General features: G+C 41.7%; 2 protein-coding genes across 2 annotated transcripts; both read left to right on the top strand.

Annotated features, from left to right (window-relative positions):
• The first annotated feature begins 96 nt into the window (after window positions 1–96).
• Window positions 97–19554, top strand: HPS5 (HPS5 biogenesis of lysosomal organelles complex 2 subunit 2). Its single transcript, XM_042813834.1, has 22 exons — window positions 97–266; window positions 672–782; window positions 1065–1129; window positions 1731–1923; window positions 3082–3215; window positions 4513–4728; window positions 5012–5083; window positions 5173–5261; window positions 5992–6170; window positions 6386–6544; window positions 7692–7851; window positions 9784–9907; window positions 11548–11694; window positions 12429–12503; window positions 13046–13647; window positions 14693–14816; window positions 15021–15176; window positions 15647–15766; window positions 16089–16202; window positions 16506–16612; window positions 17083–17371; window positions 17791–19554. Exons 1-22 carry the CDS (start codon window positions 135–137, stop codon window positions 17849–17851), a joined length of 3429 nt encoding a protein of 1142 aa, XP_042669768.1. The 5' UTR covers window positions 97–134; the 3' UTR covers window positions 17852–19554.
• Window positions 19555–21745: 2191 nt separating this feature from the next.
• LOC122157771 (serum amyloid A protein-like) lies at window positions 21746–24923 on the top strand. The gene is made up of 4 exons (XM_042813835.1): window positions 21746–23206; window positions 23512–23641; window positions 24364–24502; window positions 24715–24923. The coding sequence occupies exons 2-4, from the start codon at window positions 23539–23541 to the stop codon at window positions 24854–24856; spliced, it is 384 nt and encodes a 127-aa protein (XP_042669769.1). The 5' UTR covers window positions 21746–23206; window positions 23512–23538; the 3' UTR covers window positions 24857–24923.
• Window positions 24924–25073: the final 150 nt, after the last annotated feature.

The raw sequence follows: 25073 nt of genomic DNA, 5'->3' as shown, positions 1-25073 counted from the left end.
CGCAGCGGGCGGCGGCCCCGAGTGGCTCGCCCCGCCCCCTCCGCGGGTCACGTGCCGCGAGGCGGTGGCTGCTGGCGTGCGGCGGCGCGTGTTTGTGGGACGCCTGGCCGTGTACCGCTGTAACCCTGCGCACCATGGCCTCGGTGCCGGCCGCACCCACGGCGCTGCCCGCAGCCGTGCCGGAGTCCTATAGCCATGTGCTGGCGGAGCTGGAGTGCTTAGACCCGCTGCTGTCTGCGTTGCGGCTGGACTCCGCTCGGCTGAAGGTGTGTGATGAGCGGTTTGCTTTTAGTTTTAATTAATTCTCGTGGTTTCCTTGCGTGGGTTGTTGTCTTAACTAAGCTCCACGCGTAATCCCTTTCGGTGTGTGCATGCTCCCTTGTGTGGGTGCTGCAGGAGATGAGGAAGTGAAGGCAGAGCCCTGCTCCGAGCCTGTCTTTGTTGTGTCCTCGTAGGGTAAAAACATGTCTTCTGCTCGGTCCTGTCTTTTGCAGTTCTGTTAAGTCTCTAAGAACACCTTTTTAATTCCTTGTTGGCTGTTCTGACAGCGTTTCACGAGCAGCATGCAAAGTTGGCAAGTGGTGGACTCTGAAAATAGAACTAAAATAGAAACAAAAGGTGCCTCTTGAAGCTCTTGCTCAGGTTCTGCATTGTGCCCTTGTCTCTTGCAGTGCACGTGCATCACCGTGTCAAAGAAGTGGCTGGCTCTCGGCACCTCAGGAGGAGGGCTGAACCTTATCCAGAAAGATGGTTGGAAGCAGAGGCTTTTCCTTACTCATAAGGTATGTGGCCCTGGGCAGCCTGGTCTAGTATTTAATGTGGAGGCCCTGCACGTACAGAAAGGGATTGCTTTTAAGTTTCCACATTAGAGGCTGATAGATGGTTGGTTTTAGAGAAAGCTCACTGTGTGCAGACAAAATCCAAACAAAAGCACCTGCACCACACCAGAGCAGTAGCAGCTGTTGGCTTTAATCTGTGTTATTTCATAAAGATAAAAGTTGTGGCCTGGTGGAGGTAGTACAAGAACATCTCTCGTTTGCACTCACTGCTGTATTTGCTTTCAGGAGGGTGCCATTTCCCGAGTTGCGTGTTGTCTACACGATGAAGACTATGTTGCTGTTGCCACCAGGTGAGCAATATACTTACAAACCTGAATGCTGGCTCAGTGTTGTGAAGTAACTTCTAAATTTCAGATTAATGTCTACTGAGAACTTGAAGGGAGAGGGGGCAAGGTAGGAAACTAACTGGCAGATGCCTCAGCAGAATAAATCTCAAGAGTAATTATTTTAAGAAGAAATTGTTCTTCTGTAACAGAATACCTATTTGAGAGCTAATACACCTGAAGATATGATGGTAAACGTTCTTCTGAGTCCATTCAGCCTTGGAAGAAAGATCTTTATTGACTTTATTGACTTGTCACAGTGAAATCTGTAGCTGGTACCATTTACATTTGTTTGAAATGTGAATATGCACTTTTTCCTCAAGCTTAGCATCCTTGTTGGCAATGCCAGTCAGTGTAAGAGGAGCCAACCAGAGCTGCTGCTGCCGGGTAGCACAAGGAAGGACATTTCACTTCTTGAGAGGGTGCAGTCTCTAATGTAGCCAGATCTGAGGGGGACTTCTTGTATAGGTTTCCATTTGGTGTAAGACATTTTTATCACTGATAAAGTGCTGAATGCCTGCCTCTACAAGATTTATTCTCAACTTGTGTTTTCTTTTGAATTTTACAGCCAGGGGCTTGTGGTAGTGTGGGAGCTGAATCAGGAACGTCGTGGGAAGCCAGAACGGATATATGTTTCCTCTGAACATAAGGGCAGAAAAGTTACAGCTCTGTGCTGGGATACAGCTGCCCTCCGTGTTTTCGTAGGAGATCATGTAGGGAAAGTATCAGCCATCAAAATTAACACATCCAAACAAGGGAAGGTAAAGCATTGCTTACTTTCTTTGAGATTGAGAGGTTCCTGAGGACGTGGGTGAGTTTCTTTGTTTAAGTGATATAGAACTGAGGAAAACTTCTAGTAGCTTTGTCTGCTGGGATGAAAAACAGTCTCATAACAGTGGAAGTGATGACTTGTAAATTTGCTACCCTTGCTTTAGCCAAGTTTGTAACTCAGCAGAAAATGATTTTGAATCTAGAGCATTAAAAACTCTGTATGATTTAGCAATACAAAGAAACAGTGGGTTCCAGCAGGCTTTTCCAGAAGTTCTGACCCAAGTTTGTCCAGACTTCAGGGATTGAGCAAATCCACAGTGTGTCTTAAATGAGTTTGCTATGATCAAGGTAGAGCACGGTCTTGTGGAGTTCCCTTCAGGTAGGATAGAGCAACATCTGGTTGTGCCTATTAAGACTGCTGAGTCTCAAGTGTAATGCAGTTCATTCAGAACAAGGAATCTATGCATTCCAAACAAAGATGACAGCATGTAGCTGTCAGATATGGAGACAGTCCACTAGAAAATGGGAGAGCAATTCCCAGTAGTTTCTTATGAATGAGAATGCTGTCTATGACTTTGTTCTGCCACCCATGCAAACTGGGAGACTTGTGTAACATGGAGCATTTGGATAGTTTGGTGCAGAGTAATTAAAAAAAAAAAAAAAAGTGTGTGTTGATATGAACCACCAAAATCTGGTGGAAGTTGTTTGTTCTTGTTTTGCATTCAGTAACCCCTTAGATGTCTCATAAGACTGTTAGCTGGAAGTACCCGTGAGCGGAATTGAAACAATTGACAGAAGTGCAGAAAGCTTACAGAGGAATAAAGAAACCTCGTAGTGTTACAAAAGCCATGCTCTTTTTATCAACAAATATCAGGATGCAATGGGATAAGATGATCTTTTTTTTCTGAAGACTTCAGTAATGATCTTGGGAAGAGGATAATTTGAACTTAGGTATCTCTGAGCAACAGAACCTTGTTCTCTAGAGAAAAGAGAGGAACTGCACTGACTCACTTTGTCTTGTGCTTTCTGTTCATAGTATACATGAGCCTTTTCTGAATTTTGCAATTTTTAACCTCAAATAGTCTTTACACTAAACTGATGCTCAATCTGTTGTTTTTTCTTTTTGTTTTTTCTTTTTTTAATCACAGGCTGCTGCTACTTTTGTGATGTTTCCTGTTCAGATTATAACCACCGTAGATTCTCGGGTTGTTCAGCTGGATTATTTGGATGGAAGATTGCTCATATCTTCACTTACCCGCACTTATTTATGTGATACTGAGAGGCAAGTTATTTTTTCTTTGTAAAATATTGAGATCTCCAGAGTCATGCAGGATTGCTACAGTTGGGAGGAGGTTCTGGAGATTATTTACTTTCACTTCCCTGCTTCAAGCACAGTTTAGTAGAACAGATTGCTTGAGACTGTTTCATGAGGTTTTGAACATCTTCAGGAGTGGAGACTCCACAAGTTTTCAGGGCAGCCTTTGCTCACTGTTTGCCACTCTCATCAGAGCTTTTTCTTATGTTGAAACGGCATTTCCTATATTGTAGTCTGTGCCTGGTTTCCTCTTGTCCTCTTGTGTGCTGTCTGGCTACCACTGAGAACAGCCTGGCTCTGCTTGCTGTACTGTTTTAACCCAGCCTGGGGTACTTATACGCATGGATAAGGTCAGATAAGATGTGCATGTCTCCATCAGCTTTCCTGTTCCAGGTCGAGCAGGCCCAGCTCTCAGCCTCTTCTCAGGTGGTGGGTGCTGTAATCCCATCATCATCTTTGTAGTCCTTCGCTGGACTTGCTCCAGTATGTCCATGGCTCTCCTGTACTGGGGAGCCCAGATCTGACCCCAACACCCCAGATGTGTATGAGCAGTGCTGAGCATTGCTAGCTTGTGCTTAGCTTGTCCACCATGACCACACATCCTTCCCTAGAAAGCTGCTCTGCAGCCAGCTGGTGCTGTTTATCTACCCCATGCTTCCTTAGCTTCTCTGTAAAGACGCTGTGGGAGTCAGTGTCAGAAGCCTTCCTGAGGTCAAGATACACACCTGCTTTCCTCTAATGTAACAAGGCAGTCATTCTTTTGCAAAAGGCCGTTAGCGTGATTTTCCTTTCATAAGCCTGTGCTTACTGTTTGTAATCTGTTTTTTTCCCATGCTTGGAAGTGATTTCTGGGATCATTTGCAACATTGCCTTCCCAGGGATCTAGCTGAGGTTGTCTGGCTAGTTCCACAGATCCTCCCTCTTGCCTTTCTCAGAGCTACATTTGCTTTCTGCCATTAACAGGAACCTCCCCTGGTTGTTATGACTAAACTCAGATGGATTGACCACAGAAGTTGTCTTCAGCGTTTGCAGAAGAAAGAGGCTTATGATCTGAGCACTTGTATAAATTAATAAGTATTTCTGTACCTGGTCTTTTATAAATTTCATGCAGACTTTAGTGTATTCACTGCAGAACTAAAGCAAAAACAAAACAAAAAATACCATAGCAGTAATTATTTTTTCACTCTTTTATATTTGAGAAATAAGACGAGATTAATGAGAGCCTTTATTAATGCAGCCTTAACAAATGCATTTTCTCCAAAAGAGAGAAGTTCTGGAAAATTGGTAACAAAGAGAGAGATGGAGAATTTGGAGCGTGTTTCTTCCCTGCTGGAAAAAACAGTGGGAATCAGCAGCCATTAATATACTGTGCCCGGCCTGGCTCGAGGATGTGGGAGGTGAACTTTGATGGGGAAGTGCAGAGCACACATCAGTTCAAGCAGCTGCTCTCATCTCCGCCTCTCCCTGTTGTTTCTCTCAGGTAATGTGTGTGTGTGTTGTTGGTGATAAAGCAGCGTGGGGCTTCTAGGCTCCCTGAGAACTCCCAGTGGGTTCAGATGTTAATCCTAGCTGCCCTATTACTACGTCCTCCTGTAATAATGGAAGTTGATTACTAAATTAAAAATTCCAAAGCCTTGGTTCTGTAGGTGTCTGTGTAACTGCAACAGGTTAAGCCAGCTTTGGGTTTGAAGAGCTGAGGCTGTATTAGGAATGTGGTGCTGTTGTAGTTAGGCCTTGTAACACACAGTAATTTTTCTTTATAGGACAGATCCTCATTACACTAGTTCCGTCTGCTCTGCACAATCTTTATCTTTCTCCAAGCTACTATATTTGACGTGAGTATTTTTCAGCACAGCTTCCTGTTGATGAAGTAGTTTACTACCACAGTTAACTTTTGGCTGAGTAATATCTGCTTTGCTTGCAGTGAGCATTATTTGTTGACCTGGACAGAAAGAGGCGTTTATATCTTTGTTCCCCAAAATGTTCAAGTCTTGCTGTGGAGTGAAGTAAAAGGTAAACGTTAAGAGTCTTAGTTCTGTAATATTATCTCTTACATTTGTCACTTATGAAGTCCTTGTCTAACACAGAACCTTTTCGAGCTCTGTTTCTGCAGCTGGATTGCAGAATGTTTATTACAAAACTCATTTTCTTGTCATCTGTCAGCTATATCCTTGAATAGTGACCTTCTCCCTACCCCTTCCCGCCAACCTTCCCTCCATACTTAGGAGGACCAAAACCTGGTGTAAGCTGGTCGTACAGCACAGTAATCAAATGCTACAAGGTAATAGCCACATCTCCATAGTTCTTCCTCATTTCTGTTTATTCTTAGACCTCCTGTGGAGGAGGGCAATCTGCAGAAAGGTCAGAGTGTTCCTTCTCCTCACAAATGTTTTTGTTCTTTTTTTCAAAGCTGATCATGGTGCATTTCTCTCGTGTGCTCATTCTGCCTTGATTTAGTTTTTTATCCTTCTTCAGAGGTAAAAGAAAACTAAATAGAATCCAGCCTTTCTAGCTCCCTTCTAGAAATGGAGCTCAGGAAAGTTTTGGTATTTCTGCTTTATAGCTGTTAAATGCTAGTGTAGCACTCTTAAATGCTAGTTCCTCACACCACTTGTGCTGCAGTGTATTCGACTTTTGCATCCGCTCAGGTGGGAAATAAGTTTTCGGCTTCCTTCAAGAATAAAAGGGAATCCTGGCTGATGGTTTCAGACTCTTAGATGCTTTTGTGCATCTGGTTTTTCAGATATTCAGGACATAGCAGTTCACAAGAATGAGTTGTTTTGTCTGCATACAAATGGAAAAGTTGCACGCTTTTCCCTTCTGCTGGTGGACCGCTGCATAGAGCGCCTGATGAGAAGAGGGTTCTGGACTCTTGCTGCTAGGGTCTGTTGTCTCTTCCAAAATTCAGTTATTTCCTGCAGGGTGAGTAAATACCTCTTGAAGTATGCAGTGTAACTCCAGTGTTTCCAGTCCCTCTCTTCTGTTAAGTTCTGAAATTCATATTTTTGAACTTTTTTAAAAGTCTGCTGGGCGTTATACATTTAGTATGAAAATGAGCCTGTTTATATAGTGCCTTTTTGATTTTTTTAAGTAGACATTAGAAATAATAATGCTTCTGCTTTACTGTGTATTTTCAGGCAAGAAAAAATTTGCCTCTCGAAAAGTTGGAGCACCTGAAGTCTCAGCTGGATGCTTCAGCCCAGCAGGATCTCATCTCTCATCTGGAAGAACTCATCTTGAGGTTGGAACCTCTGGACTCTGCATGCAGCAGTAGGAGGAGCAGCATTTCGTCTCATGTAAGTGCACTGTTAGTGCTCAAAATGTTACCCAGAAGCCTTATCTTCATGGCTTATAGCCATCTCGTTGCTCACTTTGAAGATGAGGCTTTCAGTTTTACCACATCTGCTGTGCATGATAATGCTACTTTCTAAACTTCACTGGTGTAGAGAAGTATGGAATACTACTGAACTTCTTTAAGCTCTTGTATTTCTACCTTCTTTCTGTATTATTTTATGACTAGTGGCTGAGATGTGAACAAAGATTGATACAAAGAAGGCTTTCTCTACAGCTGAATTTTGTATCTTACAGTGTTTCAGTGAAGGTCATCTCAATTGTAACTGTAGTCTCCTCTGGTAAAAGCAGTATATGTGAATACTGAGAACTATCCTAGCTCTGTTTAAAAAAAAAAAAAAAAAAAAAAAAAAAAAAATTGTCTGGCTCCATGAAGCTGAAGCAGGAAGGTCTGCAGAGAAATATGCTTGATTTTTTTTTTTTTAGCATTGTCTCATACATTTAGCTGCTTGATATTGACTTGGGTGCCTGGAAGCTCTTCAAGAAAAGGGTCGTATTCCCTAATTAATACAACCTGAGTTGAATGAGTTGTTTTCACTCTGAGTGTTTAAGAAGTGAAGCTTGAAAAACAGTAATGTAAAGGGGAAACAAGTTTTGGTTTGGTTTGTTTTGTTTCTTTTTCCATTAGCAAATAAGAAAGTCTGTGTAATTTTGCTGGATGCAAGCCAAAGGATGTATGTATGTCCTGGAAGCAGGCAGTGTTGGAGGCTCTTTAGTTGTGCTACCTGGGCACGGTTAAACAGTAAAAAGAATACAGACTCTTGTGTTTGTGACACAACAGCCAAGATGGCTTTGTCTCATAGTCTTGTGCTAAATACACTGGTTGTTCTGCAGCCTACTTTCCTAAGAGCAATTGCAACGCTTACATCTTGATACTACTCTGGACTTACACACTTAGCAGCATGTGTTTACTTATCCATTCTGGATATGCCAGAAATAAGACATTGCACGTGTCTTTCCCAAATAGTGAATTATGAAGTACTGTGAGGTTGTTTATGTGGAGATTGTTTTGTTTTGTTTTTTAATTTGTTGCAGGATGTTTAACAAGAAAGTACAACTCAAAAAATGTCCAACTCTTTTCTTGTCTAACAGGAGAGCTTCAGTGTCTTGGACTCTGGAATATACCGTGTCATCAGCCGGAGGGGCAGTCAGTCAGATGACGATTCGTGTTCTCTCCACAGTCAAACGTTCTCAGAAGATGAGAGACTTAAAGAATTTCATGCACACCAGGAGGACGAGCAGGTGGAACTTGGTAATGTTTTTTAATGCAGATATGTTCTTCGGACACAGTACTTATGCATTCTACAAGAATTTGATTATTTTTCTCTCTGCTTTTATTTTCCACTCTCAAGTCATCCATTAATCTGATTTGATCAGTCATCCCGCCTTCTAGTCAAGCTCTTTCTTGAAACATTGGAATGTTGGCTCCTCAGAGTGGAGAACTTGAAAAGCAAACAGAGAAAGAAAGCAAAAGGCAGAGAGCATTTCCCAGACTAGAATTTCATGCTTATTTTCCACCTCTGTGTACAGTTCAGCATAAATGCTAAGATTATACTGGCTGACAATGAAGGTGTTGATTGAGTTTCGGATGAGATTTGTTTTCTGTCCCCATATTTCCGGTAATTTCAGCTCCAGGAAATTATTTGTTAATCTTGTCTCTGGGTTTCTTTCTTCAGAATTAGCTGTAGGCTTAGGAGAGGAATATTAGCTTTCTTGCAGGCTTTCATTTGTAAGGGGGATTGCCTGTTAGATACCTGTATGTTGTTATGGGAATGATATAATAGTTATTAACTAACATTTAGACTATTCAGGGACCTTCTTCTCATTTCTTTCCAAATATCTGTGGCTGGATGAAAGGTCAAGTGAGACAATGTATGTTCTCTTCCAGTAAAAATCTACCCTTAGCTGTTACAGAGTTGTTGTTTGAAGAGGGAGACAACATAAGTGCTTTGCTGGGGAAAAAACCATGGTGGGTACAGAGGGAATAGGGATTTTTACATCTCTGTTTGTCAGTAATGTAGTCCTGCTGACTGGATTACTTCATGTTTGTACTTTTAAGTTTACGTTGGCCTTCTTAACCGTCTTCACCATGAAAATGAGAAGCGAGAAAACATGCAGGAAGCCCATCATTTCTGATGTTAAAACTCTAAAATGAACAGTTGTAGTTTTTGAACGTTAGGAGTAAAAATTGTTGTGTGTGTTCAACAAGTGATAGCAAATTTACTGATTATTTCAGGATAGAAAGATTCTAGATGCTTATTGAAGCATATGTCCCTCATTTGGTATTTAAGAGAAGTGGACTTTATGAATAACTCTGTTTTCTTGCTGCAGTGATGCTGGTTTCCCTGGTCACATTTACGTAAGATATCATAAGCTTTTAGATTATTAACTTGCATGATGAACAAAGTGGCCTTTTAGGCACAATCAGTTATGATCTTCAGGCACTACTTAGAAGGCTTGTGAATTCTAATGGAATTTCTGTAACAGTATAGCATGTTTTCTGCTCAACACTGCAGGTAGCTCTGACTGTTGCACAAGTGTTCTTTTTTCTTCATTTTAATCACTTAAATGTGCAGCTTGTTCTTAACAGGAAATGACTAATCAAAACACATTGTAGATACTAGTAGGTGTATGGGAGTGAAAGGGAAATGATCAGTGGTTCTGTATTTCCTGTGGTTCTTATCAAAAGTCAGTGTCTTTAGTCATGTTTTGAAATTGCGTCAAATAGAAGAGTGATTTAGACCATAGCCATGGCTCATGGTGTTTATGTTCATGCATTATTTAGCTTTTAGGAAATAGGACAATGTGAATTGGTACATATCACAATTTTCCTAACTGCTTAAATAACTACTGGTGCATTAAATCAAGTTTTTTGTCCTCTAAAGGAGCTGTAAGCCTATGTTTTGTGGCAGTAGTTTTCAGGCAGTTGTCATCATCGCTTGCCTTGCTGTAGAGCCAAAAGAGCATTAACAGAGCAGACCTGCAAGGTTCAAAGTTAATAATAAAACGTTTGTTGAGACCATGTAGCATTTTTGTTTCCTTGGAATCGTCACCATGAAACACTAAAAAGTATGACAGTATCTTATGTAATTTATGTAGTGAGGAAATACTTGTGTTTGTTTCACTGTTTCGTTTTTTGCCAGGCCTCTCTTTCATGTTTCTTTGTTTCAATTCCATTTGTTAGACAATGCATCTCATGCATCTGTGACGATTGAGGCTGACCGGAGTGAAACATTTCTCCCATTCAGCATTCCTTTATCATTTCGTTCCCCATCTCCTCTCGTCTCTCTCCAAGCTGTCAAAGAAAGGTAAAACTTGCAGGACGTTCACTCATCCATTACATCTTTCCCTTTTCTGTCCTTTGAATTTGTAGCATTGTCTCCAATAGTTCATATTCTGTTCTGTAAAAATGTGGCATCTGACATGAAAGGCTTGAGATGCAGTCTGATTTGCTAAGTTACTTAATTGGTGTCAAGAGGAAAGCTTTAATTTGTGAAGAACTGCTGTGAACTTCAGTGGAGCTAAGATTTTGACCATTAGATTTTTAAATATCTAAGAATGATTAACATTGTCTTGTAAACTGTGCTTGTGGTTTGCACTTGAAACAAATTTACTAAATGCTGCTTTGAAATTCAGCTTTGCTGGTAGTTGGATTTCTGAGGAATCAGAGAAGGCTTCTTCTAGGCTGTTATGGACAGAAGTTAAAATATGTAATTGATGCTAGATACTGTCAGAACACACTTACAAGATATACTGTGTAGCCTGCCACCTTTCTCTCCTCACATAGGCACCTTTCAGTAAATCTAGTTAATTTCCCAAGTGTTTATGGAATAATGGTAGCTTATGCTTTGTTTTGTATAGAAATCAATTTGCTTTAAAAAAAACTCATTATAAAATGGGAAGCAGATGGTGTTAAATACATAACTTAAATAATTATTTTCAGATGTGTATGTTTCTTACTCAAAATGTTTCTGGTCCATGATGCTGGGCTGAGAAATGGCATACCTCTCCCATGATTACTAGGTATGTGAAATATATTCTGCAACAAAAGACTGATCTGATATCAGTAGTAAGAAGATCTCAGAAGAACTTCCAGATGTACGTGCACTGCTTTGAATTCCTTCAAAACCATGAGCAGTTCTTAAGAGATCAAGTACAAGCAATTATAGATAATACTTAGAACTGAACTTTCAAGTACCAGCTATATTCTATTCATGATTTAAGCACTATCGTATTTTACAGTTTCCTTGTAATTCTTCACATATGTTTAAAGTCCAGTCTGTTGTTTGAAGCCTTTCTCTCGTATGCAGGAACATCTAGCTTTAGCTATTCCTTGGTATAATAAAAGATGCCACATTCTCTGAGTGCAAGTAAAAGGGTTGGCTTGTTGGTTTGTTTGTTAGTTTTTAATGTCCTAAGCTAGTCAGAAAGCAAAAGGCTGAATTCTCAGCTCTTGGTGACCAGGTTTTCTTTGTGGCAGTGGATTTCTGTATTCTTGTTGAGATTTCTCCTAATGTATCTGAATGGATAGGAACCGATGGCGTGAAAAGGATATTTTTAATCAGCTTTATAATCTGAAAAATTAACTTTTGAGTACTGCAAAACCATTTCTCACCACCAGAGGACCATAAGCTCCTAATGATGCCTTATCAGCCCTAGAGTGAAATGTTGCCAATCTGGGTCTGTTGGTGTACAAATGCATGTCCAAATCTAAGTGCTAAATGTTAGTATGTGACTTTTCTTCAAGCAGCAAAACCCCCTAAGTCTTATACATGGAATTGCAAATGAAGTATGAATTCTGAGCAGTTTCTCAGTGATTTTTGATCCTTTTTCAAGAGTTGTTCAGGCTATAAAAGATTTCTGAAATTATGGTTTATCTAGAAAGAAATTGCTTGATTCTTTTAGATGTGAGCTTTCAGTTTCAAATGTTTGAACTTCTGACTTGTAGTGTTTCCAGCTTTGTACGCAAAACTACTGAAAAGATTGGCACACTTCATGTGAGTCCTGACAGTAGAGGGAAACAAGAGGCAAAGGATGACGAGCAGCAGCAGGAGGTGTCTGTTAATCTGGTAGCATGTCCACAGGAAGAGAAGGAGTAAGTGCAAAACCTCATTTTCTTAGCAATTGTATTTGCTGGATGTTCTGGGGATAGCAGATCTAAAGAAAACCTACCTTTTGAGCAGAATGGGGAGCTTGCTGTGTTTCCAGCTGCTGTCATTACTCCAGTGGCTTTCACTGATTCTCCTGACTGCTTACCTTGAAGCTGATTCAGTCTATGAATGAGTCTGGATGTTGTGGGGACTGCACAGAGCTGTGACAAGCAAGAATGCGGAGTATTCAGCAGCTCTTAGGTAGTGGTTCTGTGATGCCCATCATAGCCATGGATACGGGTCCAGCAGTTTGATATCCTCTCTTTCCTGAGCAGAGAGTAAATTCTTTTTTGCCCTTAAAACTTTTTTTTTTTTTTTTAAATTCTGTCTATAAAACATCTGCCTTAATGTTTGTCCAATTAAAACAGGGCTAAATTTTTTCATATTCAGGTGATTTGCTAATTTCACCAAACTTTCATGTCGTGACACAGTTGTTTTTATTTAGCATCATCAGAAATCAACTGTAGTTAGAGCAGAAGTTTTAATAAAGGCTACAGGTGTGTTATTAGTGGTTGTTCTTGATGTCCAGTATGTTGATAATTCCTATTGAGCTTCTTTAGAAATAAATGTTTTATTTTCTTAATAATGAGATTCATGTCATCTCTTGACAAATCTGAGGAAAATCCTCATGATAATTGTATATACATCATGTAAGACTTAAATTAATGTGTTTTTCTAGATCAGAATTGCAGAACCACCAGCTTCCAGAGGAGGATCATCTAAAAGATCTTAAGGATGCAACAGCAAAAGCTATGTAAGCTAAGAAAAATGTAATGTTTAGATACATTGGGTTTTAGTAGAAAAATGACTTTTTAATTATGTATGAAAGAATAATGTTGTAAATGTCTTCTAATGTTACCAATAAGGCTTTTGTTTTAGCTAGTGATTTGTTACCCCTATTTAAAACCAAGCAGAATGCTATAAGCTTGCTTTAGACAAAAGGATAGCAGTGAAATAACTTTATCCTAACTGCAAGCAAACCAAAAATAAAAATGGTAAAAAGCATAGGAAAAAAATGGAAAAAAAAAAACCACCAAAAAACAACACTCAAACCTCATAGCTAACAAACAAAAACCAATTCCAAAAGGAAGCTTGGGGAAGTAGTAATGATATACTAAAATCAAACAATCATGGTGTGATTAGCCTAAATTCTATCTGATTCAATTGGAACCACAAGAACAGCTACTGGCTATACGTCAAATTTTGGAGTATACTTAAGAGTTACACAAAACAGATAATATTTCACTTGTGACCTCTTAGAGCTGTCAATCAACTTAGCAGCTTTCTGTTCTACAGAGCCAAACTCCAGGATCCCCTGGTTTTGTTAGAACCGCAGTGTATGAAAAGGGCTTTACAGGAGTGGCTTGTCTTTCTGGAAGAAAAATTTGGCAGCAAAGAGCATTTTGCTTCCTCTGTTCAGAAGAGCAAGACTGTATGTGCTGAAGAACAGAGGGAAGTCCTGGAGGAAAACCTGCAAGGAAATCCAAATGGTGGAGACCTGGCAGGCAAAGAACCAGGTTGCGTAGAGGAAGACTGCACTGAAAACAAAGATGAAACCTGTGAAAGTCAAACCATGCATGAAAATGGTTCTGATTTGAAGGGACTTCTGGATGGCTGCTTTCAGGTGTCCCCTCCATGTGACCTAGAACCAGATGTTCACAAAGATCTGACTGAGTTGACAACGCTGTGCTTTGAACTGCGTGTATTTTCATGTGGGAATGGTGATGCAGAGGAAAGCTCTGATCAAAGTCTGCCCCCAGCAGCTTCGTGGACCTTTGCTTGTAGATTTATACAAAACTACTTCTTTCTTCTGGATTTAAAAAGACTAAAGCGGTGTATTATAACCATGTATACCAGCAGCCCTAATGTATGGGAAACATACATTACAGGATTGAAAGGTAACTAATGAAGACTTTGTTACTAATAAACTCAGAGCAGGGTTTTGTTTGGGAGGAAAGAGGGGAGGAAAAACACTCAAAGGTACATCCATTTGTTTCTTCTTTTCCTTCTGTGTTACAGTGTGATGTGGGGGAGGGGAAGGTTGATTGGTGGATGGAAGTTTTTGTTCTGTTTTGAGGTGGTTTGTGTGTTTTTCCTTGTTGGTTCCTAGGAGAGACTGTTCCTGCCTTCTCTTTGCAATTCCACAGAAACTACTTTTGAACCTTCAGTTTAGATGGAGTTTGTTGGTTAAAAACTGTTATAGTTTCAGAACTGCTCTACTTAAAACCAAGTATATATTTTTCAGTAAGCAGAATAATGTAATGGGAATCAAATGTAAATGGTAATAGGCAAAAGGTGGGAGAGGAGGCTTCAGTGTTTGCACTGGCAATTGATGATTTGACTTGTAATGTCATTAATGTGAAACAAAACCGAATGGTTCTATGCAAGTGAATGGCTTGTGATCACTTCAGACTCTTTTTCTGCAAAAATTCTTTAGCCTCATTAAATTCACTCTTCCCGATAATGTTGGAAACCAGAACTATGCCTGTTGTCTGTATTCAGCTACTGCTTTGTGTGTTTTCTTGTAAGAGTGAAGTAGTTTCAGCATTGATTTGGAACTAGCAGAGATTAGTCAAGGCACATAACATTTGATGGTTGGTATCTTCTTCTGGGCTCCTGGGAATTAGTTCAATATTTGCATTTCTGTGAGAGCCTTAAAGATAAAAGTGATAGATGCGTTCCTAGTTTATCCTCAGTGGGACTTGTGTCTGTGGACTAATACCCATGTTCCATCACAAGCAACATTTGTGTTGAGCTCTGCTTTCTGTGACATCAGCGCCCAAACTGAAGCTTTTATTTATTAATAGAAGCAAATTGTTGTATATTGAAAAAATGTAGATCTGTGTTTTATCCAACAGTGCATATATATATTTTACATATATATAACTTCCCTACTCTTATCAGTGGCTGTGTGCCTGTAACACGTGCACTCATTTATTTCAGAGCTAACGTGTCACAGTCCAGTGACTTTGGCAATGGAAAATGAAGATATGTTGAAAATACTGAAACAGCTGCATGACTTGGGGCCTTGGGATGATAGCCCTCTGTTGCTGGTACATGCTCAAAGGTTTGTAGCTAAGTCTTCCTTTCCCTTATCCTGCGTGCTGTTAAATGAGAGCTTGTCACTTAACGTTTTGTAGAGCATTCTGGGAATCTTTTTATGAAGATCACCTTTCAGTGCTGTCTTGAATTTGAAAGATCTTTGCAAGTCAATAATGTTGCTGTTTGGCACTGAGAATTGTTGTTTTTTTTCTTCTCTCCCTCTCTGTAGACTTTATGAAAAATTTGGAGAGACAGCTCTTCGGCCCTTGACCAAGTTCTACCCTTCTATTGTGCCTTCTGACATCAAGCAGCTTTGCAGGAATAATCCAGCTCACTTTTTAGCATATTTGGATAGCCTTTTGAAGTCAGTGCCAGAGGATACAAGGTAAATGGAATGCAGAACCTCTTAATCTGTATCTTTTGTCATGTAGCTGTGGGGTTTTTTATTTGTTTGTTTTCAACTGTTTCTGTATCTCTGATGTTCTCAAGCATTACATGCCTATTCATTCTGCCAGATTTAGTTGCTTTCTCAAACTGGGTTTTGTTAGCTTAGATGCTAATTTTGACAGAGTTTTTATGAATGATGCTTTGAACAAAATGGTTTTGTTTCTGTGCCTGCAGTTCAGTCTACTGAGTGTGTGTGTCGGGGGGGGAGATGAGGGGGGAATGCAACCTGTAACCCATCAGCTTGTTTTCCTGTGGTTCCCCTCAGTTCCTAGAAACAGAAAACATTCTAGATTTTTCCATATTTAATTTCATATCATGGTGATCTTCTCGTCCAAGTGCAATTTCTCATATTTCTATATGGCCAGTGTACTTAAAAACAGTATTTTTCCTACATGCTTTGTTTTCTAGGTCATCTCTCCTTAGATCTCTTCTGCAGCCAGAATCAGTACGACTGGATTGGTTGTGCTTGGCGGTTTCTCACGATGCACCACAAAGAGCAAACACTGTAGATGCAGAAGGAAATCCCAGGTAAATTAGGATTTGCCCTGGGACCTGAGTGCGACAGAAAGCTGGTCTCTGGGCTTTTGGCTTTAAGTTCTATATGGAAGTTATGATGTCAGTGAATCCTTGGAGCATTTTGCATATTGCAGAGTTGAGCAGAAGCAATGAAAGGACTAAATAACGTTGTCCATAATGCTTTAGAGAATGACTGCTCTTAGTGAAACACAGTGAGACACTGTCTCTCATTTGTTTCCCTTCTGTTGTGTGATACATCTGATTTTCTCATAGAGAAAACAGAAGTTTTTGAAGAAAACGTTAATGGATATAAACAGATTTTCTTATCTTCTAGGCCACGGTCGCATTTGTTTACGTGGGGATACAGCCAACTCATTCTGCTTTTAATTAAACTCCCAGCTGATTTTGTTACAAAAGAGAAGATGGCTGATGTTTGTAAATCACACGGGTGAGACAAAAAACTTCATACTTATACTCTGACCCTGAAAAGAGACAAATGAAAACCACCTGTCTGCTCCTTCCACAAACACACTTGATTGAACAGTGTTTCCACTTTTGAGGGTGAATTTTAAGAGTCCAACTCGATGCACCATGTACCCATTTTGGATGGGTGGTATTGCTGCAATGGGTAGTACTGCTGCTGGCATTCAGGAAATTCAGTTGCTTCCATCTTTTTAAGTGAATGCTTTACTGTTGTTGACTGCAGTTAGACAATATTTGATTCCTGGAAATCTTTACTCTCCTGTTTAAGATTTTGGCCCGGATATCTTTTTCTCTGCCTGGAGCTGGATAGAAGAAAAGAAGCCTTTACTAATATTGCTCATTTGGATGATTTGAACCTGTTGAATGAAGAAGATGGTTAGTGAATCTTAAGCAATATGAATGTTTTTCTGCAATATTGCAACTGCCCTTAGTCTTTACTGATCAAGTCTATCACAACTGTTGTTTCTGTTTGGTTTTTTTTTTTTCCAGTAAGTGTTTTGGAAACAGTTCCACTAGCTGAGTGTACTGCAGCATATTTGAAAAACATAAATGGCTGTTATGCTCTTAAAGATGGACAAAACAATTATTTGCTTTTTGACTCAAAAAAAGCCTTAAATAGTGAAGCATTGCAAAACTTAGCATGTAATTCAGCACTGAATTTTTAAACGGAGTCAGTCAAGGCAGTACCCTTCTGTACAACATTTCTTCACTTATAATGCTGATTTTCTTACGTCTCCAAAAGGAGAACAGAGTAGCTTATGTTCTTTTAAACTACAGACATGTTTAAATGTAGGCTTGTAACAAACTGCTTTGCAAGTAACGTAACAAACTCATTTTGCATCCAGGTTCGATTCCAGAGACCACCGAAGAATGGAAGTTTCTTCTGCATCTTGCACAAAATCACAACAGTGCTTTCCACAACGATGGCCCACAGAATGGAGAAGCTGTCAGCAACAGTGGTAGCCCTAGCTGGCCAAATTGCATCACTGTGGAAAATGTAGCTCTTTTATTAGCCAAGGCCATTGGCCCAAATCGTGCCTTGCCTCTGCTACAAGAGTGTGGCTTGATGCTGGAATCGTCTGAAAGATTTACTGGTGTCTGTGAGATACTGAAAATTGCTGAGAAAAGGCAAAGGTAAGATGATGCATCAGTGGAAGATCTGTGTATGCACACCATTTATTTGAGATCTTCGTGCTTTAAACTTTGTAGTTAACGGATTAAAAAAAAAATACTTCATTCTTGTATTGAATTCTTGACTGTAAAACTCAGCTGAAAGTTTTACCTCTTAAGAACTGTGTGTTGTGCAATATAGGCACCTTAAAAGGGGGGAAAAGAGGGGAAGTAGGAAACTAGATATACATGAGGAAGATTCTCTGAAGATGTCTGTCTTACTGAGCCCTGCTGCTTGCCTTGAAAGAAGCCATGCGTGTTGCTGTCACCTCTGAAGTGTAATTGCATTTCTGATAAACTTTGCTTTAAAAAGCAGAAGTGTTGTTCTTTCTGTTGTTAGCTTCTTTTTATACTGTTTAACTTTTCCTTTGCTTTTATTGCAGAGCCCTGATTCTGTCCATGTTGGACAAGTGTGACCGGTTCTTGTGGTCTCAGCAAGCATAGAGATGGCTGGGAAAGCTTTGGGAACTGTAATGATTGTATGTTAAAGTGCCTCTGAAACTCACAGGCTCTTAAAGAAGTGAGCTTCTCTCAAAAGATTTGATTGTATTGAGCCAGTGTCCATCTGGCAGCTATCTGAGTGGAAGCCATTCACAGTTCTTCCTTCTTCCTTTGGAGATGAATTTTGCACTCTAAAACTTAAAAACAATCCAGTGTCTGTTTCACAATTGAGCTGGTGTATTTCTGGGATGAAAATTTATTTTCTGAGTCTGTATAACCTTAGTGTTAAGATTACGAATCCCCCAAAATCAGGTTCTGATGTATAAAACTATTTTTTGTTGTTCGTTTGCAAACATGAGAAGCTGTTCCTAAGAAACACCCAAGCATGTCATTTTTTTATTTTCCTGTAAATTGTGTTGATATTTTTCAGAATGGATAATAGTTCTGAAATTGATTGATAGCACTTAAATTAATTCACTGTTGAACTGTAAGATATTTCTAAATTGCCCACAGCTGTTTGCAAAATGTGACTGTAGGTTTCAGCTGTGCTATTTCAATAAAGCTCAGGACAACAGTATTCCCCAATGCATTTTGACCTTTAGAAAGCAAGAAGACCTCACCTTACTTTAACCCTGGAAAAAAGAAAAAAGAAACAGCCCTGAACATTGAAAGTATTGTTCAATTGATGCCACCAAGCAGGAAGTCTTTTTGAATATCAGCTAGAATATGAATATGAAGGCTTATAAAATCACCTGGGTTTAATTTCACATCTACAGAATTTAGTTTGTATGAACATGGTCTCTGCACTAAATACATATTTGAACGGATCTTGGTGTAGGTCACTGGTTTTGGCCCTTCTCTCTGTGACGTTCTCACCCTTTTAGCAGAAGGTTGCAGTCAGCAGCTGATGTTTGCAAAAATCAGTTAAACGATGAATTAATGCCTGCATTGGAACTGAGTTCTAATCCTTCCGAATCCATAACGTCAGTAAATGATTTCAAAATATTTATGAAGATCTAGGAATAATCTTATCTATATTTGCAGCTCTTATACTGTTGGGAAATAATGCTTTTATTTTCGTCAAGATAGGACTGTAGTAATACAGCTTTCAGACGGTCTGACTTTTTCGTCTCGGTTGCAGGAAAGACTACTGTGAGGAGTTTATTTCACTAGAGGATATGAAGCTACAGATAGAGAATTAGTAGCAGGCTTTCATCTCTTAATAACGTTGCTTGTGGAAAAAAGGTACTGCTAAAATAGAAAAGTTAAGAAGTTTTCAGTTCTATGTTTTGACGTTGGAAACAGCCCAAATCCTTCTGTCAGAAACACCCCACACCCTCATGTTACACTATGGTAAGACTGTTAGAATACATCCCAGGCACTTGCAGTGTAGGGAGGTTAAATAGGTCACATTCTCCTACCTGCCAAGTGAATGTGCTGCTACCTCAGTGGCTTAACTGTTTCTTGCAGTGTGTCATATCTTCAGCTGAGTGCTCTTGCTGCCCTTAACAGGGAATTTTGCTGATTTCATAACAATGAAGCTGCCTTATTTCTGGACTTAACTGCTTTGCTTTATTCTGTGTACATTGTATACATAATCTCTTTTTTGCTTCTGTGAAGTTTTTGTACACTTCAGTACTGGTGAGGGCTGGGGTGTAGATTTTTTTTCTTTTTTTTTAACAATAAATCATAACTTTACATTTAAAGTTTTTTGGTTTTTTTTTTCCTTAACTTTGTGTTGGAGTAGTCATGCAGCTAACATAATGGGAAGCATTTGTTAAAATCTGATGCCTGAAGTCCTGATGACTTCAGTTAACTTGTCAGTAAAGAGAAAGAGTTCATTCTTGAAGAAAAGTTAAACACAATGTGAAATAGTTTCATATCTAGAATTCAGTTGTACAGCACAATGCCATCATCAGAAGGCTCCCTGAGGGATGCCATCTACCACCTCTCATCAACCAGTCAAGCATACTTCACTCATGGGTTGAGCCTGCCTGCACTGAAGCAGATGGGCTGTGGTTCCTCTCTTGTTTTGCTGGCTGTTGGTAGCAAGGACCCTGAAGAAGCAGAAATGAATAACGGGGCTTTGCACAGAGCAACTTTAAGTAGAAGTCCTTAACCTGCCTCAGAATGCAACTTCACTGTTAGAATCATCAAAAACCTACTGGTAAACGAGTTTTATTAAAGATAAACATATTTGTGTGTGCAATCTGTATCTTACAAAATTAGGAAGCTTGCAATCGTTCTGCAAGCCTGGCACCAATGCTAGCAAGTATTGCGCAGAGCAGCATTACGAAAAAGAAAAAAAAAAGGTGTATTTTTGTTTGGGTAAGCTAAGACAAAGTCGTCTTACTTCCCAGAAGATAGAAAAACAGCATTTGCTGCTGTGCCTAGGCTGGGAATTCACCTTATATTTCCCATTCAGAGGCTTATTGACTTAGATTGCGAAATACCTAGGTTGCGAAATGACTGCATTTACAGATAGTGAAAATTGAAGGCCAGTTTGAGGGGTAGAGCTTCCAAATTATGCTTTAGTCTTAATTGTATCAGAACATCCAAAGTCAGAAGACAGTCTTAGGTAAGTTAAATGTACCTAACATACAGGCAGGAATATTCCACCCTTCTTTCCTCCGTGGCAGCTTGCTCATGTCTTTGTGCAAAGGTAGCAGTTGTTGGCTGCAGCTTGCTTCTGTGGGCCAAGGGCTGTGACTGGGAAAGCAGTGCTTTCCAGGCAGTCAGGAATAAGCAATTCACAGTCTAAAGTTCCAGGCCAGTTCGTATCTTGTTGCAGTTATCCTCATGTTTTTGCCACTTTCAGAAAACAGTGGTTTGATGAGAATGTGAAATATCAGACCAGGTCTAAAAACTCAGAAATGCCTTCTGTGCTCCAGAAAGTTCCTTAGGTCAGTACTGTGGGTGCCTTCCAGGTCCCTGGACACAGTGACTTATGTTCTGCTGAGTTCTATCCAAGCTCAAAGGAATCATTTTCCAGCAGGGACTTGATTTAAATTAAAACTGAAGAGGAGACAGATGGGGCAGCTTGCAGCCAGCAGACAAGGAACTTGGGCTGATAGGTGCTGAAAGGTATTTAAGTCATCTGTAGGATTTAAACACAATTGTAATAAAACAGCACTGCAGTCACTACAGTAGCTAAGGTGTATGTTAGGTATGAGGTTCGTGGATGGCACAGGCAAGTCCGCCGCATGGCTTTTGCAAAATTTTCCTTTCTGCATTAGGATATAGATTCTCCTCATCTCAAGTTGTTCTATTCAGAGCTTATGTCCTTCTGCTCCAGGCCTGTCTCTGGAAAGTGTCTCTCACTCCTTTAAGTTTTTATTTGGAGTCAGAGATGTCCAAGGAAAAGAAGATAGTTGCTGGTATTTTATTAGCCCTGTTTGTTATTGCACCTCTTTTACCTCATGCTCCAGCGCTTCAGCTCCAGCCACTTACTAAGTGACAGAATTGTGAATGGGACAGCTACACATACTTGTTCTGCACAACATTTAAAGGAACTCTGTAGTTGTTAAATCACATATGAGACTGTGTAAAGGGAGGCATTCTGCATGTTCTGTCCAGAGCTTTCTGCAGAGGAATCGTGTTGGTTGTTGAACAAGGGAAGCAGGCGTCAAGCACTTTTTGACCTGGTGCAAACACAAAAGGAGGATATTGGGTGCTCAAGGTGTGAACCACACCAACAGGGCTTGATGGTTAATGTGCTATTCTTACAGTTGAGCAGAGGTTTGGCTATATGGTTTTGAATTTCCCCTTCATTAAAACATTTGCTACTGCGTTACTCTCCTTCCTTTATCCTGCTGGGACTCTACTGAGCCACTGTGGAAGCAGGATGGCTCGTGCTCCTTAAGAGGAGTCTGTGGGAGCAAGCAAAGGAAGAATGAGCTTTCTCTGTGGCAGCATGAGAATGCACTGTTTTAAAGTGCTGCCAAGAAGGATATAGCAGCATGCAGTGGAGTTAGGTTCTGTCATCTCGGATCCATCTTGTCCCCCCAACACCTAGCAGTTACTGCAGCATTTCTGGTAATGCCAGTGACCATTCCCTGTTGCGGTTTCATGCATTGGCTAGCTAAGGTCCACCGTGCTGCTCCCTTGTTCTGCATCCTCAAAAAGACAGAAGAAACTATGAAAAAAAGCTCCTGGATTGAAGAAAGGACAGGGAGCTCACTCGGCCACTGTCACAGGGAGAACAGACTCAGTGCAAGGGAGATTAATGTAATTTATTGCCTATTGCTAGCAAACTAGAGCAGTGAGAACTAAAAAGCAAATTAAAATCGCCTTCCTACCTGCCTCCAACCCTCTTCTACCCTACTCCCTTTGAGCTGCACAGGGGAGCAGGGGCTGTGGACGATCCATAACGCTTTGTCTCTGCTGCTCCTCCGTGGTTGCTCTTTGCCCCTGCTCCAACATGGGGTCCCTCCCACAGGATGCCATCCTTCCCAAACTGATCCTGCATGGGCCTCCCACGGGCTGCAGCTCTTCAAGCACTGCTCCAAAATGGCTCAGTGCCATGGGGCATGTGTCCCCTAAGGGAGCAGTTACCCCAGCCCTCCTGTCCCACCGTGGGCTCCTTTCCACACACTGCTGCTCCTGCAGGGTCTCTCCTGGGCTGCAGGGAACTTTTGATCTGTCCTGCACCTTCTGTCCTCCTCCTGCCCTGACTCTGGTGGCTGCAGGGCTGCTTCTCTCACATTTCTCACTCTCCTCTCCCAGTTGATTTTGTGCAGCTTTTTTTCCCTTCCTTCAGTCTGCTCTCCCAGAGGCATGCTCAGTGTCACTCATGGTTCAGCTCTGCCCAACAGCAAGTTCCTTTTGGAGCAGCTGGAGTTGGCTTTAATCTGACATGGGGCAGCTGCTCACAGAAGCCATCCCTATAGCCCCCTAATACCAAAACCTGGCCATACAAACCAAGCTTGTATGTTCGTGCAAAGGCACAGACCCAATCTTGTACTTCAAGATAAAGGCAGATGATCAGGCAGCTTCTCCTCTGAGCTCACTCTAGCATAAGAGCAAAAAAACTGAAGTCAGCCACAACATTTCAAACACTTCAGTCTTTGTGGAAGTTTCTCAATCTGCTTGCTATGAGGAGCAAATTTCCTGTGAAAACAAAGTACTGTACACTTTACAAAAAATTGTGTAACAGATTCATGAACTTTTAGACAGGACAAGGGCAGGCTTATTGCAATTCTGTGTTGAAAGTGGGCTGGTACTGGGAAATTCCCAGCCCTGGGTATCCTTTTCAATTTCCTCTTTTCTGGGCTTTAAATCCCTTATAAATACCCTTTCTGAAAGCAGACAAGACGGGCTTCACTTCACCTGGCCTCCTGGCTTTGCCTTTCTGCAGTGGTGAGTGATACTCTGAATTTATGTGATGCATGCACTGTTTTTGGTATTTGGGAACGGGACTGATGTTTTAGCATGTGGGACTTCTCTGCTCTCATGGAAGAAGCAGCAGGGAATGCTAAAATGCAGATTTCTCCTGTGTGTCTGCCTTTGTTGAGGAGTCCTATGCTGAGCTCTTAGGCAGGCTCTGGGGTGGCTGTGTGAATGCTCCTGCAGCTGCCTGGGCACAGCTTTGGATGTGATGAATGTTAGGCCAGAAATCTCTAAGAGGTGCTCTAGAATTGCTAATCTCTCTTAATTTCTTACAGCTCTGTGTCAGGTTTGGGCAGGGAACCATGAGGCTCTGTATCTTCTTCGTGTTGCTCTCCATTGTTCTATATGCAAGTGCTGACAACCCATTCTCCAGGGGTTTCAAGTTTATGAAGGATGCAGCTGGAGGTAAGTTGTTCCATCACCCCTGGTCTTCCTCTCAGGACCCAATCCCTGAGCACAGGCTACGTGCAGTCCTCCAGTCAAGGAGGTCTGTAGCTCCACATAAGGGACCCTGTTGGTCTCTGCTTTTGGGAGAGGACCTTGATCAGCCTCCACAGGCCCTTTCAGTTGGCATCTCCCACTGGAAGGCCCATTTGGACAAGTGCCTCTGTGTTCCTTGGGTCTTTCCAAGCACAGCACAAAGAATATGGCAGGCCTGGGCTCAAGCTCAGGGACACCCCTGCAGCTGAAAAAGGATTGCAGGAGTAGGCACGTGCTCATGGAGCGCTTTTTGTGGACCAAGTGGGTGCACAAACCCTCTACTGCTAAAGTCTCAGAATAAAGCTGGTCCCTTCTCTAATGCACACTACAGATCTAAATTGTCACTGCCAGCTTGCTTTGAGACAGATCTCCTCCAGCCCTTGCAGCATCAGAGCCAAGCAAAGCCTCCACGTCTCCATGAAATTCTCCGCAAGGAGTCCCTTTTCTTCTGCTTTGCTAACCTTCCCTCCTTTAGTAGAGGTTGATTAGAGAGGTTTTTCTGTGGAGTCCCTGGGACACACAGGGATCCCTGGGGACACGGGGGGCTTTCTGGCCCAGCAGCAGCCACGGGCTTCTGGCTGAAACGGTTGCTTGGCTGCTGCTGGAACAGGACATCAAAGTTGATGTCACCTTGTTCTGTCCTCCAGGCACACAGGATATGTGGAGAGCATACCGGGACATGCGTGACGCAAACTACATTGGTGCTGACAAGTATTTCCATGCTCGTGGCAATTACGATGCTGCCCGGCGAGGACCCGGTGGTGCTTGGGCAGCCAAAACGATCAGGTAACGGCATCCATCTCGTTAACAGGGAGTAAGTAGGGATCCAGGCGCCCCAGTCAGAGCGAAATCCTTCTCGGTACACACGAAGCTCTGCATCCAGAAGGGGAATGGAGGGAATGTTGTTCCAGGAGGGAGGGAGCCGGCATGGGGCAGGACCGCGGCTGGCAGCGGGGTGCCGGCGGGGTGCCGGCGGTTCAGGAGTGCTGTCCTTGCAGCGATGCCCGGGAGCTCTGGCAGAGCGGTATAAGCGGCAGAGGCGCGGAGGACACCCGGCTCGACCAAGAGGCCAACGAATGGGGCAGAAGAGGCGGTGATCCCAACCGCTACAGGCCCGCAGGCCTTCCCAATAAATATTGAACTTGCTCCGTTCCCCTGTTCCCCCTCCCTTGTGCAGACCAATAAAGAAGCTGCTGCGTTTCCAGGACTTGCTGTCATCTGCTTTATCTTGCGTTCGAGCGTCTTCCCAGGGAACGGGAGGGAGGCGAGGTGGACTCGGAGTCCCGGCCGGCAGGTGGCGCTGTGGGGCCGCCGTGGGGCGCCGTGAGCGCAGGCGCCGCTCTGGCCGCCGTCTCGT

The sequence above is a fragment of the Centrocercus urophasianus genome, unplaced genomic scaffold (assembly GCF_019232065.1).
Source record: "Centrocercus urophasianus isolate 14NV4802_14NV808 unplaced genomic scaffold, USGS_Curo_1.0 seq_14, whole genome shotgun sequence".
In the NCBI taxonomy this organism is placed as follows: domain Eukaryota; kingdom Metazoa; phylum Chordata; class Aves; order Galliformes; family Phasianidae; genus Centrocercus; species Centrocercus urophasianus.
The sequence above is the reverse complement of the archived record's forward strand: the minus strand, read 5'-3'. Positions and strand labels throughout refer to the sequence as shown.

Coding starts and splice junctions, on each gene's coding strand:
- HPS5 (XM_042813834.1), top strand. CDS start 135: ATGGCCTCGGTGCCGGCCGCACCCACGGCGCTGCCCGCAGCCGTGCCG. Junction 783..1,064: donor GGCTTTTCCTTACTCATAAG/GTATGTGGCCCT, acceptor ATTTGCTTTCAG/GAGGGTGCCATTTCCCGAGT. Junction 5,262..5,991: donor GCTGTGGAGTGAAGTAAAAG/GTAAACGTTAAG, acceptor CTGGTTTTTCAG/ATATTCAGGACATAGCAGTT.
- LOC122157771 (XM_042813835.1), top strand. CDS start 23,539: ATGAGGCTCTGTATCTTCTTCGTGTTGCTCTCCATTGTTCTATATGCA. Junction 23,642..24,363: donor TATGAAGGATGCAGCTGGAG/GTAAGTTGTTCC, acceptor TCTGTCCTCCAG/GCACACAGGATATGTGGAGA. Junction 24,503..24,714: donor TGGGCAGCCAAAACGATCAG/GTAACGGCATCC, acceptor CTGTCCTTGCAG/CGATGCCCGGGAGCTCTGGC.